The following is a 17,760-nucleotide window of genomic DNA, read 5'->3' on the forward strand; positions in this document are numbered from 1 at the left end:
CATTTAGTTGTAGTAACTGCTTTTTAAACTCATTCTTTAAACATATGAAGTACTGTGGGACAGGCATGGTAACAGAGGTAGCAATAGGTGAACTAGATAAAATTTGGATCTTCCATCTGTATTTCCCAAATACAGTACAACGTATTTAATATCCCAATGTGCAGAACTTCGACAACACCCAGAAATTTTGATATGCAGTCATTTAAAAAAATCATTTACTTCAATTTGGTTAAAATTCCAGAGCTAATTTTATCTTCAAAATAATTTTATAGAAAAACTCAAATACATAAAAGTAAAGAAAATAGCAAGAACAAAATAAACAAAAACTATGTACTCAAGACTTACCATCACTTTAACAAGCTTATCCTTTTCTTTTGCATGAGCACTTTTTTTTAAATTTTTTTTAACGTTTATTTATTATTGAGAGAGCACGAGCAGAGGAGGAGCAGAGAGAGAGGGAGACACAGAATCTGAAGCAGGCTCCAGGCTCCGAGCTGTCAGCAAAGAGCCCGACATGGGGCTCGAACTCATGAACTGTGAGATCATGACCTGAGCCAAAGTTGGTTGCTCAACCGACTGAGCCACCCAGGTGCCCCACATGAGCACTTTTAAAAAGTTCCAGACATCATACCATCTTATGTGTATAAACTTATCTCTAACATTCTTATATAACTACAATGCTACCTAACAAAAACATAATTTCTTAGTATTATCTGTCAATATTCCCATTTCCCCAACTGTCATAAAAATGTCCTTTTTACATATTTGTTCAACTTGTGATCTAGTTCACTGCATTTGATTGATATACATTTCTTCAGACTCTTAATATTTAAGAGTTCCACCTCCCTTTTTTCAATGCTATTTTATTGAATTTGAAGGCAGGTCATTTCTCTTGTGGAATTACCCACATTTTAAATTCGTTTCATTGCTTCTTCTTGTGTCATGTTCTTGTGTTCTGTGATTCTTCCCTAAACTGGGAGTTCGATCTTGATGCTTAGATTCAGTTCAATATTTTTTGGCAACATGTGTATGTCTTACTGTAACTTATTAGGGGGCACAAAATGTGCCCCCTAATCTCTTAATTTTGAGATTAAAATTGATCAGTGGGTATCTACTGGTCTTAACCTCCACTGAGAATTGTACCTAGATCCATTATTTCATTATGTGCTGCAAAATTCTCTAATAAAGAACTTTAGCTCATCAACTTCTAGTTACTCTAAAATACAGTTCAACAGGTAATGCAGGCTAAATGATTTTCCTTTCAATTATCAGTTTTTGGAATGAGATAGTGCCCTAGCAACCTTCATAGATATATTATACAGATGGGAAAAAGAGGCAATGATAGGTAAGATTAAAAGCTCTTCTATATTCACTCCTTTTAAAAAGTTTCTTTCTAGAACACATTTCCCAAAGTTTAACATAGTTTTTAATGATGAGAAAAGGCTTCTAAAAATTCATGAAATTTATCCTTTCCTTCAAAGAAAACCTAACTATTTAGGTTAGCTGTAAGCACGAAGCAAAAGGGATTCCTATATTCAAAAACTTTTCCCCTAGAATTTATTTTCTAATGCCCCTTAACACAAAATTCACAGTGGAAGGCTTTCCTAAATTATTTAGTTACATTATGAATTCGCTGATGGTAAGTAAGATGTGAATGTTGTCTAAATGCCTTTTTACATTCCTTACATTTGTATGGTTTTTCACCAGAATGAATTCTCTGATGTTGAATAAGTGATGAATGAAGTCTAAAGGCCTTTCCACATTCCTTACAGTCATAGGGTTTCTCACCAGTATGAATACTCTGATGTTGAGTAAGTTGTGATAGCAGTCTAAAAGTCTTCTCACATTCCTTACATTTATAAGGTTTCTCACCAAAATGAATACTCTGATGTTGGGTAAGTTGTGAGAACAGTCTAAAGGTCTTCCCACATTCCTTACAATCATAGGGTTTCTCTCCAATATGAATACCCTGATGTGAAATAAGTTCTGAGTAACGACGGAAGAACTTCCGACATTCCTTACATTCGTAAGGTTTCTCACCAGTATGAATTCTCTGATGGAGAGTGAGATGATAGCCACGACTAAAGGTCTTTCCACATTCTTTACAATCATAGGGTTTCTCACCAGTATGAATTCTCTGATGGAGAGTGAGTTGTTGCCGCACCCTGAAGGCCTTTCCACATTCCTTACATTCATAGGGTTTTTCACCAGTATGAAGTTTGTGATGTACTCTAAGGCCTGTACTACACAAAAAAGCCTGTCCACAGTCCTTACATTCATAACACTTCTCAGCAATATTAAGTCTCTGATGTCGTGTAAGGTGTGCATACTGTCTAAAGGTCTTCCCACATTCCTTACATTCATAGGGTTTCTCACCAGTATGAATCCTTTGATGAAGATTAAGTTGTCCTCTTACTCTAAAGGCCTTCCCACATTCCTTACATTCATAGGGCTTCTCACCAATATGAGTTCTCTGATGTACTCGAAGATCTGCACCACATGTAAAGATCTTTCCACATTTTTTACATTCAAGGAGTTTGTCAGAAGTATGAATTCTCTGATGTCGACTAAGGTGGGCACACTGTCTAAAGGCTTTTCCACATTCTTTACATTCATAGGGTTTTTCGCCAGTGTGAATTCTCTGATGGAAAGTAAGTTGTTGGCGTACTCTAAAGGCCTTCCCGCAATCCCCACATTCATAGGGTTTCTCTCTATTATGGATACTCTGATACAGAGTAAGAGAAGTGAGTTTTCTGTAAGTGGGCATTTTTTCAGAGGTGGTTTTTTTCACTTGCCGGAAATATCCCTCTTGAAGGTGTTCTTGTCCCTCAAACTTCTCATATTTATAGTCTTTTCTGATAAAGGAGTTTTCAAGGCCACAACTTCTAATTCTTCCCATTATCTCCCACTGAGATAAATTCATTTCACAAATATCCTTTTCTTGAAATAACTTTTTAGTGTCATATCTGGATTCTAAATCTGAAAGAAAACAAGATAAATACATGCTATCTTCTTAGTCTAGAAAAAGTGAACAAGCATATAAAAAAACTTTATAATAGAAAATAAAGCTCAGTTTCAAGTAAACGAGCTAAAAACCTCATCAAAGTTTGAGAATCTTTAAATTTTTTAATGATTACTTTTTAATTAGAATAATGCACAAACATCTTACCATGAATAACATGGCCTTTGTTTACAATAAGATATCATCTCAAGCCACTGCCTGGTTTGCTCCCTATATTCCTATCCCACTAGCCTCCTTTCAGTTCCTAGAATATGTCACAATCTTTCCATTTCTTAGAGCTTTTCACTGACAATTTAAATTCATAGGAATTTCAACTTGCATTTTCTACATAGTTGGGTTCCTTTCATCCTTTAGATACCATGTTAAAAATCAGACCCATTCTGGGGCACCTGGGTGGCTCAGTCGGTTAGGCGACCGACTTCAGCTCAGGTCATGATCTCGCAGTCCGTGAGTTTGAACCCTGCGTTGGGCTCTGTGCTGACAGCTCAGAGCCTGGAGCCTGCTTCTGTTTCTGTGTCTCCCTCTCTCTCTGCCCCACCCCCATTTGTGCTCTGTCTCTCTCTGCCTTTCAAAAATGAATAAATGTTAAAAAAAAAAAATCAGACCCATGCTGACTTCATCTAATTTATATACTTTATTTTCTATCCCAGTAACTTGTTCCATGCCTCTTAACACTTTTTTGATTTTGTTGTTACATATTCATTACTTTTCCCATTTTTAAATTCTCTTTATTTTCTTACCTTAAACCTTCCCAAGGGCAGAAGCAACCTTTCATTTATCATTGAATAACAAACTCATAGCATATAGTAACTATTAATTATGAAATCTCATAATTGGTTAACAGTTATTGCCTATGTTCCCTTGCCTCTAATCTTATACCTTATTACAGATTAAATATTTTTTATTACTTCCTATAGAGATAGGAAACAAAAGCACATCTAAGCTATCTCAGTCAAATATATAAATGAAAAATGGTGATGTCTTCACATCCGATCATCTTCCCAATTGTCTACTTTCACTTAGGTATCTCCACTACATCTGATTTTCTACCTTGCGTAGTCATGAGTAAACTTTGCCTGTTTTCACAAGGTAACAAGAAGCTCATCTTTATTTCAGTTTATATATCTACACACATCTATGTTACAAACAGCCTGTTTAGTTCCTTCATGCCCTTCCCTATACTCTCCCCAGAGTCCTCAAAGCCAATGCCATTTAGATTCTACCTAGAGAGTATTTTCGTGATTTTTCAGGCATAAGAACAGTTTTATACCATACAAGCATGCTAATAAAATTCTGAGCAAAGAGATGTTTTTCTCAAATGTGTATTTCCTCAAAAAAATTCCAATTAAGAGTTCACTACTTTTCAAAATGAAAATGGTATTTTTAAAAACTGAGAATACAGGAACATTAGTTTTAATATGCCCAAACTGGAAAGAATCCATCAGAATGGCTATGCAAATTAAAACATACTGAAACAACACAATACTGTATACCAAGGAGAATGAATAATATACAAGTACATGCAACAACATGGATCAATCTCACAAACATAATGGTGAGTAAAAAAGCCAGACATAAAAGAACATATACTGTATGGTTCCATTTTTATAAGTTTCAAAAAAAGTAAAATTAATCTATGGAGTTGCTAACAGTCAGGATAGTGGTTAATTTCAGTGGGGAGGAATGACTGGAAGGAGTTAGGAGGGAGCCGCTACTTCTCTCTCTTTCTCTCTTTTTTTTGTTTGAGTTTTTTATTTATTTAAGAACTCTCTACACAGAATGTGGGGCTCAAACTCAGGACCTTGAGATCAAGAATCACATGCTCTTCCAACTGAGCCAGCCAGGCACCCCAGGAGGGAGCTTCTAATATCCCAGCAAATCTCTATTTTGCTGCCGGTCAGATGGGTGTGATCACTTCGTGAAAATTCAGTAAGCTGTTTCCTTATGATTTCTGGATTTTTTTTTTTTTTTTGGTATACATTTATGTTTCAGTAAGTTTGCTTAGAAAAGGATTACCGAAAACATTAAAAAGTAACAATGATTTAAATAGTGTAGATAAAATATAAGCAGAGACAGGTAAATGATGACAGAAAATATCACTATCGGGGGGCACCTGGGTGGCTTAGTAGGTTAAGCGTCTGACTTTGGTTCAGGTAATGATCTCACGGTTCATGAGTTTGAGCCCTGCGTCAGGCTCTGTGCTGACAGCTCAGAGCCTGGAGTCTGCTTTGGGTTTTGTGTCTCCCTCTCTCTCTGCCCCTCCCCGACACATACTCTGTCTCTCTCTAAAAAATAAATAAAACATAAAATTAAAAAAAATATATATCACTATGAAATCTGTGTGTTTTCCTCCCTCCCTCTCCCCTTAGTTCCTTCCATTCTCCCGCTTTCCCTCTTCCCCTTCTCTCTGTCTCCATCTCCCTACCCCAAAAAAGCAATAAAAAATTATGGCAACTTTGTAAAAATCTTTAGGAAAAAGTCAATTTAAGTCTTCATTAAGATAAATAAGATATAAATGACATAGTAAATGACTAGTAATTAGCTAAGTAACAGTAGTAAATAAGTAGGAGGCTATAAAGGTATGACAAATGTTATAAATGGTAATTTATAAATAATTTATAAATTTATAAAATTTATAAAAAATTTATAAAATTTATAAAAAATTTATAAATAAATTTAAAAAGTAAAAACCAGCAATGGAAAAGGAAAGTCATAAAAAAATTTAAAAACAGGAAAGTCATAGTTAAAATAAAAGTAAGCCAAAATATTTGTAAGAAAATGAGAAAGTGTTCACAGCATAAATGCTCACACAAATTGACATAAGAAACATTAAACAATGGAATGGAAAAATAGAATAAAGGAGATGAGCAGACAGTACACAAAATATATATAAATATACACGAACTTAAGACAAAATGTCCATATTCTCTCTCTCTCTCTCTCTCTCTCTCTCACACACACACACACACACACACACACACACACACACACACCACAAAGTAGAACAAGTTATAAAATTTATCCTATAGAGGTGCCTGGCTGGCTCAGTTGTTGGAGCATGCAACACTTATCTCAGGGCTGTAAGTTCAAGCCCCACATTAGGTATAGAGATTACTTAATAAAATCTAAAACACACACACACACACACACACACACACACACACACACACAATCCTATAAATTTAAAGGTTTTCATTAAAAAAAAATTCTGAAAGTGGATATAGTGAACCTGAGACTCTCATATATGCCCCCACCCGTTATAAGACATGCCAGATTAAGACCCTGGCATGTTGAAAATTCTCACCTAGGAGACTACGCTATAGTATGAACACTGAACTGTAATCTTATGATTTCTGTAAACAAAAAGTCAGCCATATTTGTTTATGCCAGTTCTTATCCTTGCAAGCTACTAAGACAATCATTTCTATAAAAACAAAGCTGAATATTTTAGGTTCTTGTTCTACTTTAAATTGAAACTAGAAATAATAGCCTATGTAATATATATATGATCTAAACAAGAAAAAATTGGCTAGACCTACAATGAAACCAAAGGCCAAACTAAACATCCAAAGACTGGCCTATGGTAAGGAATTTTAATGTTTTGATTTTTAAGATATATGTAAAATATTTAACTATTTAAAATTAATAAACCAAACACTACTTTGGATTCTACTGAATCAAGAACTTTAGTAAACAATGCTAATATGAAAACACAGTGTTAGCCCATCTTAGATCAATATGAAAGGAGAAATGTTCTTTCCTTTTGCAGAGTATCAGCTTAAATTAAAAAGAAAACGAGGATCATGTTACCTGGTCACAGAATTAATTTGTTTTCTGAGGTATGATGTCTTTCATTACCTTTCTTTGTTGTTACTGATACAAGATAATATGGAATACAGAATATTTATGACAGAGGCAGTATTGGTTATATTAACACCAGGGTTAATGTATCAAGAAGTCTGTAAATATTAAAACCCTATGACCACAGAATTGTACTTCTGAGAATCAATACTTACTAAATACTAAATAATCCATAATGAATCCTAATAAAATACTAAATAATACTCACATTCTGCTGATAATCTTACTGCTTAATTAAACAAGGAATCAGAAGCAACTGAAAGAAAAATACGTATTCTCCCCTTCACATTATTCAACCAACCTGTGTCTGTACCATTGTCATAAGCATGGGTTTTCTTCATAAATTGGCTCCTATTCTTTACCATCTACTGAAGGCCATTCCGTACAATATTATCTATCTTTCTACTCCATCAATTTTCATTTCTTTGAAATCATTCCCTTCAACATTTAATATGTTCTAATACCTCACATCGTAGAAGACATTTCCTGTATCCTATGTGTCTACTTTTATGGCAGAATTCCTTCAAAGAGTTGTATATATTTTTAACACGGTCTCATCTCTCATTTTCTTTTTATTTCCCAAAAACTTTAAAAGTTTACCACAGAGCACCTTTAACATACACAAAAGTAGAATAGTTTAATAAATGTCTACACATCTATGACCCAGCCTGAACAACCATCAACCCCTGACCAACCCAGGCCAATGCACACCCCAATCTACTCTTCTCATATTATTTGACACAAATACCATATATTCATTTTTTCTACTTACAGGATTTATTTCTAATAATACCATTATCCAAACCTAAAAAAATGGACACTAATTCTTTAAGAATATCAAAAATGAGTGTTCATACTTCCAACTGTCTCAAAGATAAAATTTTAAGTAATTTAAAAATAGTAAATTTATCCCCCCAAAAAGTCCACAGAATACAACTGGTTGACAGGTCTTTTACATGTCTTTTAATCTATAGGTTGGTTCTCCTGCAATCTTTCAATTTCCCTTGTAATTTATTTGTTGAAGAAACGGTTTTGACCCCATAGTGTTTCCCATTTCTTAATTTTGCGGACTATATTCCTATGGGGCAGTAGAACATGTTCCTCTATCTTCTTCCCATAAATTGGTAGTTGGCTTTAGAAACTTGATCAGACTTAGGACCAATTTTATTGGCAAAGTTACTTCATAGGTGATATTGTGTCCTTTCATTAGAAGAAGTATGTCCAGGGGCGCCTGGGTGGCGCAGTCGGTTAAGCGTCCGACTTCAGCCAGGTCACGATCTCGCGGTCCATGAGTTCGAGCCCTGCGTCAGGCTCTGGGCTGATGGTTCAGAGCCTGGAGCCTGTTTCCGATTCTGTGTCTCCCTCTCTCTCTGCCCCTCCCCCATTCATGCTCTGTCTCTCTCTGTCCCAAAAATAAATAAACGTTGAAAAAAAAAATTTAAAAAAAAAAAAAAAAGAAGAAGTATGTCTGATTTTCTCTATTTCTGTGACATTATCAGTATTGATGTTCAATGCCTAGATTCAGTTGTTCATTATGGGTTCCAAAATAGTAATACTCTAATTCTGTCATCTTTCATTTATTCACTGAATACTTTTAAGAAAAACATCCATCTAATACCTATTGGTACAGTTCTTATAAGGAATGCAGAATACTTCTTTTCCTTTATATTTATATTTTCTAAAATCTCTAGTAGTTTCCAATGGTGAACAATTTACTACTAGTAACACTAAGAATGTATGGAATTAAGCATATTTTATGTATTATAACATATTGCAGTTATGTGTATAGTCAAATAGTTCCATCTTTGACCAGCTAGAGCCTCTTCAAACTACTTCCTGTTCTCTGACCACCCTATTTAAAGTTACCCAACTCACCCATCATAATTCTCCATATTCTTACCCTACCTTTCTTTTTTTTTAATATGAAATTTATTGTCCAACTGGTTTCCATACAACACCCAGTGCTCATCCCAACAGGTGCCCTCCTCAATACCCATCACCCACCCTCCCCTCCCTCCCACCCCCCATCAACCCTCAGATCGTTCTCAATTTTTAAGTGTCTCTTATGGTTTGGCTCCCTCTCTTTTTTTTTTCCTTGCCCTCCCCCATGGTCTTCTGTTAAGTTTCTCAGGATCCACATAAGATACTTTTCTTCATAATACTTAATCACTTATGATATTTGGTAACCCATTTGTTTGTTTATTGTATGACTTCCCTACTACAATGTAAACTTTATGAAAAGAGCAATGAAGAAATACATATACAAAAAATGGATTGGAAACAAATTAGATCCAAAGTACAGGTAAAATGGTTGTCATTACAGGGGTACCTGGGTGGCTCATTCCATTAAGCACCCAACTCTTGATACCAGCTGAGGCCGTCATTTCACATTCGTGAGATGGAACCCACCATGCTCAGGGCTAAGCATGGAGCCTGCTTGGGATTTTCACTCTCCCTGTCTCTCTGCCCCTCTCCTGCCCATGCTCTCTCCCTTTCCCACTCTCTCAAAATAAATAAATAAACATTTAAAAAATTTTCCTTATTTAAAAAAAAGGTTGTCATTATGGAAGAAAGCTTTCCCCCACTGAAATGACAGGGAAATAGAAGTGAAGAAACAAGTAGCAAGCCATAGTACAGATGAAATTTCCTTGGTGGCTCATGCTGAGATCTAAGTTTTCTTCCCAGGTTTCAGGTCTTTTCTTCATTACCAGTATCTATGGTGTGTGTTTCCTTCCCAACCAGTAGGCCATGCCATGCCATGCCATAACCATGTATCTCTGCCTGATTAGCACTTACTCACCTAGGCTCCTTCTTCTTCTCTCATCCCTCACAACCATCCAGGGTTCTTTCCCTTGCTCTAGTAGGGTAATCACATCTGGCTTAGAAATGGTACACCCTGCTTGAAAAAAACATAAGGGTATGTAATAAAGAATTTATTTGATCAAGCCTGCAGAATGAAATAGAGTAATGGGATTGAAAAAAACATTCATAATAGTGTTACTTCAGGATCACAAGGAATAACAAGAACAGAAGTAGGAACATTGTCTTATTTAAACTCATACAAACTCTGTCTCTTAAGAGGAAGGAATGATTTTTTTTTTTTTAAAGAAGAAATAACGATTTGAGAACACTGGTTTTCAAATCCTGGCTCTGCTACCTGGGTCACTATGGCCTTATTTTTCTGTTGTAAAAAGGAAATACTGTATCTAGCCAAAGGACTGTTGTGAGGTTTGATTTAATAAATGTAAAGTGTTTGGATGAGTGTTTAGTACACAGTACACGCTATGCATACTTATTAGGGACTTTTATTAGATATTTTTGCTATTTTTTGTTCTTTTGCTAAGAGGAAAATAATTAGTTTCTTGCCAGAATATTCATCCAATATCAAATGCAAAATTCATGTATTTTAAACTTTTACACATAAATCACTTAAAAGGTAATATGTCTGTTGTGGTAAATTCAATGGTCCACTTGAGTTTTAATAAACTTGATTCAACCCAGCAACACATATGTTGTATAAGCTTTTTAAATAGATATGCGGAGCCAGATACCTCTGGTTTTCCTACTCACATTCAGGTGAAGTAACAGATAATAGACCATTTATAGCAATAAGAAACCAGATTTCTTTGATAACTGGTTTTTCTATAAGTGTCTCAGAATTTATATCTAGCTGTCATTAAAGAGAAGTAATTATGGAGAAGGCAAAGAAAGACATAAAGGTCACTAAATTATCGGGGAAGCTGAAGGAGCTATTTAAATGCTTAATGGCTGCAGGTGCCTATTCCTAAATACAAAGAAAATATTCAGCTAGCTTCTAGAAAGACAGCCGTGAAATTCAGTCCTATGAATTTCTAAATTATATGACACAGATAAGCTTACCCACTGACACCAAGTTGCTATAGTTCTCTAATATCACATCTCTGTACAAATTCCTCTGATATGAGTTCAGGCATTCCCACTCTTCCTGAGAAAAGTCTACAGCCACATCTCTGAACATCACCAAATGCTGAAATGACAAACCCATGTATTATTTCTAAAATTATTTATTTCTGTAAAGGGCCAATATTTTAAGCTTTGCATGCCACATATGGTCTGTTCCACATCCTTTCCTTTTCCCTTCTTTTTTAAAACAATTCCTTCAAAACATAATTAGCTCAAAGGCTGTATGAAAACAGGCCAAGGGGGGCACATGGGTGGCTCAGTCGGTTAAGTCGGTCTGACTTCGGCTCAGGTCATGATCCTGTGGTTCATGTGTTTGAGCCCTGCATCAGGCTTTGTGCTGACAGTTCAGAGCCTGGAGACTGCTTCAGATTCTGTGTCTCCCTCCCCTCTGCCCTTCCCCTACTCATGCTACATTTAATGTAAATAAACATTAAAGAATTTTTTAAAAATTTTTAAAAATAAAAATAAAAACAGGCCAAGGGACGAATCTGGCTCATGAGCTGTAGTTTGCCAACCACTGCTAGAGACAAAACTTCCTGTGGGAAGGGGGATAATTCCCTTAATTAAGCACTGTGGGATACTTAATTTTATTTACTTCTAGATATGTTCACATAGATTAATCAGAATTTCCCAATTAACTGGAATAGTGATCATAAAAACACTGCTTGCAATGGGCTTAAATGGGCCTAAAAAAATTCTCAATAAATGTGTTTCATTTTAACTCCTTTTCCTTTAAGGATTAGAAAAAAAATTGATGGATTTTTTTCCCCTTCCAAATGAACCATAAAATTTCTATTTTTAAAAAGTAGAGTTTGGGGGTGCCTGAGTGGCTCAGTCGCTTGAGTGTCTGACTCTTGATTTCGACTCAAGTCAAGATTCCAGGGTCGTAGAATAGAGCCCGTGTTGAGCCCTGCTTTGAGCCATGCTCAGCATGGAGCCTGCTTAAGATTCTTTCTCTCTGTCTCTCTCTTTCTTCCCTCTGCCCTTCTCCCCCACTTGCACTCTCTCTCTCTCAAAAACATAAAAAAATAAATTTAAAAAGTAGAGTTTGTATAAAACTAAAAATTTCTTCCAGACCTCTCTTCATCATTGTATCATTAGCATTTTTTGTTATAACAAATACTTTACTGAATATTTTTAATTTACTAAACAATAGTCCATTTGTGTTAGACTTAGTAATGATTATATTCACGTTTCTATACTTTTAAATGTATTAAGTCATATTTAAAATTTAAGTTATACAAAATCTCTGAAGCTGCAATGTCCAGTATTCTAACGTGGATACATGTAGTTATTGAGCACTTAAATTGTGGCTAGTCCAAATTTAGATGTGCTATAATTATAAAATACATACCTGATATTAAAGACTTTAGAAAGAAAAAAATGTAAAATATAATTTCCATACTGATTACACTTTAAATGATAACATTTTGACTATATGTACTGAATTAAATAAAACATTAACTGTACATGTTACTTTTTACTTTTTTTTAATGAGACTACTAAAAAGTTCAAGATGACATAAGTGCCTTGCATATTATTCTATACTCTTTATGAGATGTTATGCTGCCTACTGCATTTAAGGCACTAATTCTTTGGGGTGCCTGGGTGGCTCAGTCAGTTGAGTGTCCAACTCTTGGTTTCAGCTGAAGTCATGATCCCAGGGTTGTGGGATCGAGCCCCACATCAGGCTCCACTCTGAGCATAGAACCTGCTTAAGATTCTCGCTTTCTCCCTCTGTCCTTATCCCCAACTAGTGTGCGCTCTCTCTTTGTATATCTCTAAAATTTTTAAAACGACACTAATTCTATACTTTTAATATGTGACTACTAGACAATTTTAAATTACATAGGTAACTCATATTATAATTCCTTTAGATGGAGCTGCTCTAAAGTGATCTCCAGTACTGAGTCGCAGATCAAACAATTTCCTCTATGGACTTCACTTCTATTTTATCTCTGCTCTAGGCAAAGACTGAACATTTAGGAGATGCTGAATAATTTGGTCAATATACACATGGACATGGATGGAGAAGAGAGAGGCAAACAGAAGGGGCTTGGGCTGCCTGATTCCATCCCTTGCTAGAATGGAAGACTAGGAAAAAGCTGTTGGGTGGGGCTCTGTTAAGAAGTTTCAGGATATCTAATGAGAATGTTCACATAACCTGAAAAAAATTACCGTACTTTAAATAGAAACACCAACTTACATGAGCCATGATTTTAGAGTTGCAAGAACTGGTTAGTTTTCCTCAAAGGTCACTTGCTGGAGAAGCTGAGTCCATAGAAGCTAGAGCTGGGGGAAGAAGGTGAAGCAATAAGAACAAAATTGCCTCAGAGCTCCCAAATTTTAAAAAGTCATACTACTACTCCCTTCCTACAACCCTCTCCCCCCAGCAACACACAGACGAGTTATAAGAGGTAGGATGTAGTTTAGACAAACAGATGTCCTCAAATCCACAGGAAAATCAGTTGCACAAGGACAGACACAGAGCAGAGACTCTCTTGCAATGGAAGCACATATTCATATACTTTAGCAGGAGTGTTTCCAGTTAGTCTCCTGCCCCAGGGAGGCTGATCTGGACCTGAGAATGGATTGTCTAGGACTGTCCTGAGCAGATCCATTTCCCTCCATTCCCACCTTCCCAGCCAAGAAGTGGTTACATCATCTAACCCAGAACTTCTTTCTAAGACTCAGGAATGTGGCTGGGCTCCCTAAACCTAAACATAGGAAATACTATGGACAAGAATTTCCTAAACTTTGCTAGACATTGGAATTACCTGCAGGTCTTTAAAATATACTGATGTCTGGCTCACATCTCTCATTTTTATTTAATTAGTACAGAGTGTGACCTGGGAATCAGGATTTTTAAATTCCCCTCAGATTTTATAAAATTTCTGCCAGGTTATCACAATGAGCAACAAAGTTTGGTATTCAAACTTTGTGTGCATCAGATTCCCCTGGAGGGCTTATTAAAACACAGTTTGCAGGGCCTCACTCTTAGAGTTTGGAATTTAGTAGGTGTTTGGGCTTGGGCTTGAGAATTTGCAGTTGTAACAAGTTCCCAAGTGATACTTGATGTTGCTCGTCCAAATGTCACAATTTGAGAAAAACTTGCATAGCCCATGCTAGCGGTCTTTATCATGACAAAACTATACTTGCACACTGGGATCCCTTCCCAGGGGGAGGATGAACTACCATTCGCAGGCCCTCAGAGCTCACCAGTCACTACATATCTGTTCAGAATCATCAATACTACCTGCATGATCTCATTTATCAACCCATCTCTCTTGGAACCCAGGCTGGGGAAAAGTGAACTTGTGAAACCTGACCATGGCTAATTCTCTAGAAAGTAGAAATAACTCATTCGTTAAAACTAACTAATAACTAAGGAAATCCAAATTAAAGGAATTGGACTAGATTTGAAAAATTGATTATACTACTTACTACTAAAGTTGTGGGGAAATGGACACTTAAGGTATGATGTAGAATGATGTATGGGAAGTGTTTATAAAGGGACCAAAAAAGCTGGAAAGAACCTAAATATCTTTTAGCAGGTTAAATAAATTATTGTGCATTCACACAATGGCACTAAAAACCCATGAAAAATGAGGGTGCCAGGTTAGCTCAGTGAAGAGTGTGCAACTCTTGATCTCAGGGTCATGAGTTCAAGCCCCATGTTGGGTGTAGAAATTACTAAAAAAATAAGTAAGTAAACTTTAAAAAAGTAAAATAAATTTTAATTAAAAAAATACTAAAAATGAAGGTAAAATTCTTATTTGATATAATGGAAAGATGGTAACTACAAATTGCTGGTAGAAGGTAGGTTAGGAAATAGTTTTATAGTATAATTGTATATTTGGCAGGAAAACTACTTACATAAACATACATGTATATGATGAGGGAGCATAAGGCAAGCTAATACCTCACAAACCCCCCCCCCCCCAGGTGGGATATGTGTGATATTCCTCAGACCCTTCTGGCTGCCCAAGAACAAAGGAAAGGGAAGAAAACAAATGGTTAACTGATAGAGATCACAGTCATGCAGGACATGAGTCTCCATCAGTTTACATATGTCTTAGTAAATGACAAAAAAAAAAAAAAAAAGAGGGCAATCTTATCAATAACCCAATCTCCAGAAACCTATAGACTCAGTTTCCTGGAGCCCTAACATCACCTTCCTCTCCATAGTGATGTGGGGGACAAAGGCCAAGAAGGAAATGGCAGGTAAAATTAAATTTTATGGTCTACTTCATACTGTAAAGAATCCTTCAGAAATTCAGCCAAACAATTCACAGAGTGTCACCTATATCCCACTTGGTAAAAAGTGTTCCTGTCTCTGAAATGACCATGAAGTGAAAAGTTGGGTAAGTAATAGCACATAGAAAGCCTGTTGAAAGAATTGCTCGGGCAGTTTGAACATTACCACCCAATAACTGATTTCTTAAATAATTTATAAAACATTCATAAAATGGAATACTAAAGTAATCATTAAATGCTAAGTTTTAGAAAACAGTTAAGGAATAGAAAGTATTTTCAAGATATACTGAAAGAAAAAAAATCAGTTTACAAAACAAGATATGATTAGTTATTTTATTTATTTAATTTTTATTATTTTTTAACATTTATTTATTTTTGAGAGACAGAGCACCAGGTAGGGAGGGGCAGAGAGAGAGGGAGACATAGAATCCAAAGCAGGCTGCAGGCTCTGAGCTGTTAGCACAGGGCCTGACATGGCTCGAACTCGCGAACCATGAGATCATGACTTGAGCCAAAGTCGGACGCTTAACCAACTGAGTAACCCAAGCGCCCCAATATGATTAGTTATTTTAAATCATCAATATGAAACAGATATCAATAGATGGGGGAAAAATCTCTGTATTTCAATTCTGACATTTTAAAATTAATTTTAATTAAGTCTCTCAATTTAATTTCCATTTCTATCTTAAGAATTGTAATTGCTTGGAAGATTTCTCAAACAAGAAGGGGACTACTGGGATTTTACCTTTCCCCATAGATCCATGATTCAAAAATCCATGAGGACACTGAATGTCTCTTTTAAACTAAGAACTAGAGGGAGACTCCTGGGTGGCTCAGTCAGTTAAGGGCCCAACTCTTAGTTTTGGTTCAGGTCATGATCTCACGGTTTGTGAGACCAAGTTCCACAACAGGGTTCTGTGCTGACAGCAGGGAGCCTGCTTGGGATTCTCCCTCTCCCTCTCTCTCTGCCCCTCCCTCACTAGCACTGTGTCTCTGTCTCTCTCAAAATAAATAAATAAACTTTAAAAAATTAAACTAAGAACTAGAGGTCTTGATTTCTTTTAAATTTTTAATTAGGGTTATACCATTATTCAGAAATAAAATCGTACACAAAAATACATGCTTGTAGAAATATTTTGGGAAAATATGCTCTAAATATTAATAGTGATTATTTCTGGATGTTGGGACCATGGATAATTTTATTTCACAAGCCTGCATTAATTCCATCAGAAATATCGTTTTAAAAAGCTACTCTCATTGGAGCGCCTGGGTGGCTCAGTGGATTAAGTGTCTGACTCTTGATTTTGGCTCAGGTCATGATCTCATGGTTTGTTTGGGGCTCTGCATTGACAGCACAAAGCCTCCTTTCTCCTCCTCCCTCTCTCTGCCCCTCCCCTACTCATGCGCTCTCTCTCTCTCTCTCTCTCTCTCTCTCTCACACACACAAAGTATTTTTCAAAGCTAAAAATAAATAAATAAAAATTTATAAAAAGCTATTCTCACTAAAAATAATTTTTTAATGATTTGGGAGAATGGGATACCTTATAGTCATTAAGAAAACTGTGATTAGGGGTGTCTGGCTGGCTCAGTCCACAGAGTGAGTGACTCTTGATCTCGGGGCTGTGGGTTCCAACCCTACACTAGATATAGAGATTACTTAGAAAAATAAAATGTTTTTAAAAATTTGTGATTAAATTGGCCTATGTAAGTGGTAAAAACAGGGAAATGAGAGAGAGAGAGAATCCCAAGCAGGCTCTACACTGTCAGTCCAGAGCCCAATGAGGAGCTAGAACCCATGAACCATGAGCCTCCACGCTACCAATTCTTCAATATTGTATTTCGTCAACACCTGAGATCCTTGTGAAGGATCACAATGCTTTTGCAAACTAAAGACAGGGGAAAAAATGCTTATTTCATAGCATCTGCTCAAATATTTGAGCTTAGCTCTACTGAGCTCCAGTTAATACACTAGTTATTAAACCCTTGTAATGTATCTTATAAATTGTTATCTTAGTGTTCAAGATACATATATAACTTAATTTCTTAAAGATTTTTATTCAGAATAAATACTTCTCAATGTTACATTATATACATATATATTTTTCTAATGACTAACTAAATTACTAATAAATAGAATTTTTAGTATCGTATAACATCGCATCACATGGATGGAGTGTGAGTTACTTAACCATTTCCATATTGCTGGATGCTACTTTTATAAAAGATTATAACAAAGTCATTCCCAGTTATCCCAAACTTCGATTCTACACCAGTAAGAATCAACCTTGTTGGGTCTTATACAACTTTGATTAGTATCATGAAATGACAGACTTCCTCCCCACCAAATTACCAACAAGTATATACAACAATCCTGTACATAATCTTAGATTTTTGTTGGCCTGAAAACCCATACACACAGTCCAAAGACTTCATGTTAAGAACTCCTCTTTTGGTCCATTTGAGCATGTGATTCATTTTCCTGCTAGCAAGCATCCATCCTAATTAAGCTCACATTTTCATTACTCTTGGGAATACAGAAAACTGATAGAGAATGACTAACAATCATCATTAAATACCAATAGCTAATATTAGTTAAGCATATCTTCTAATGTGCGGGTACTCCTCTAAGAGCTTTACAGGTACTAATTCAGGTAATCTTCAAAACCACTCTGTGACAT

The 17,760-nt window shown here is 35.9% G+C and overlaps 1 protein-coding gene across 1 annotated transcript in view; it reads right to left on the bottom strand.

The window, feature by feature from the left end:
- The window catches only part of LOC122494298 (zinc finger protein 729-like), a 48,582-nt gene extending 37,660 nt beyond the window's left edge, over positions 1-10,922 (bottom strand). The window contains exons 1-3 of the mRNA XM_043599364.1: positions 10,763-10,922; positions 9,684-9,782; positions 1,613-2,979 (exon numbers count right to left, since the gene is read on the bottom strand). Of these exons, the coding sequence (XP_043455299.1) occupies positions 1,613-2,979; positions 9,684-9,782; positions 10,763-10,907 (1,611 nt within the window). The 5' untranslated portion in view covers positions 10,908-10,922. The remainder of the gene's footprint in view (positions 1-1,612; positions 2,980-9,683; positions 9,783-10,762) is intronic.
- Between the last annotated feature and the right edge of the window lie 6,838 nt (positions 10,923-17,760).

The sequence above is a fragment of the Prionailurus bengalensis genome, chromosome E2, assembly GCF_016509475.1.
Source record: "Prionailurus bengalensis isolate Pbe53 chromosome E2, Fcat_Pben_1.1_paternal_pri, whole genome shotgun sequence".
Lineage (NCBI taxonomy): Eukaryota > Metazoa > Chordata > Mammalia > Carnivora > Felidae > Prionailurus > Prionailurus bengalensis.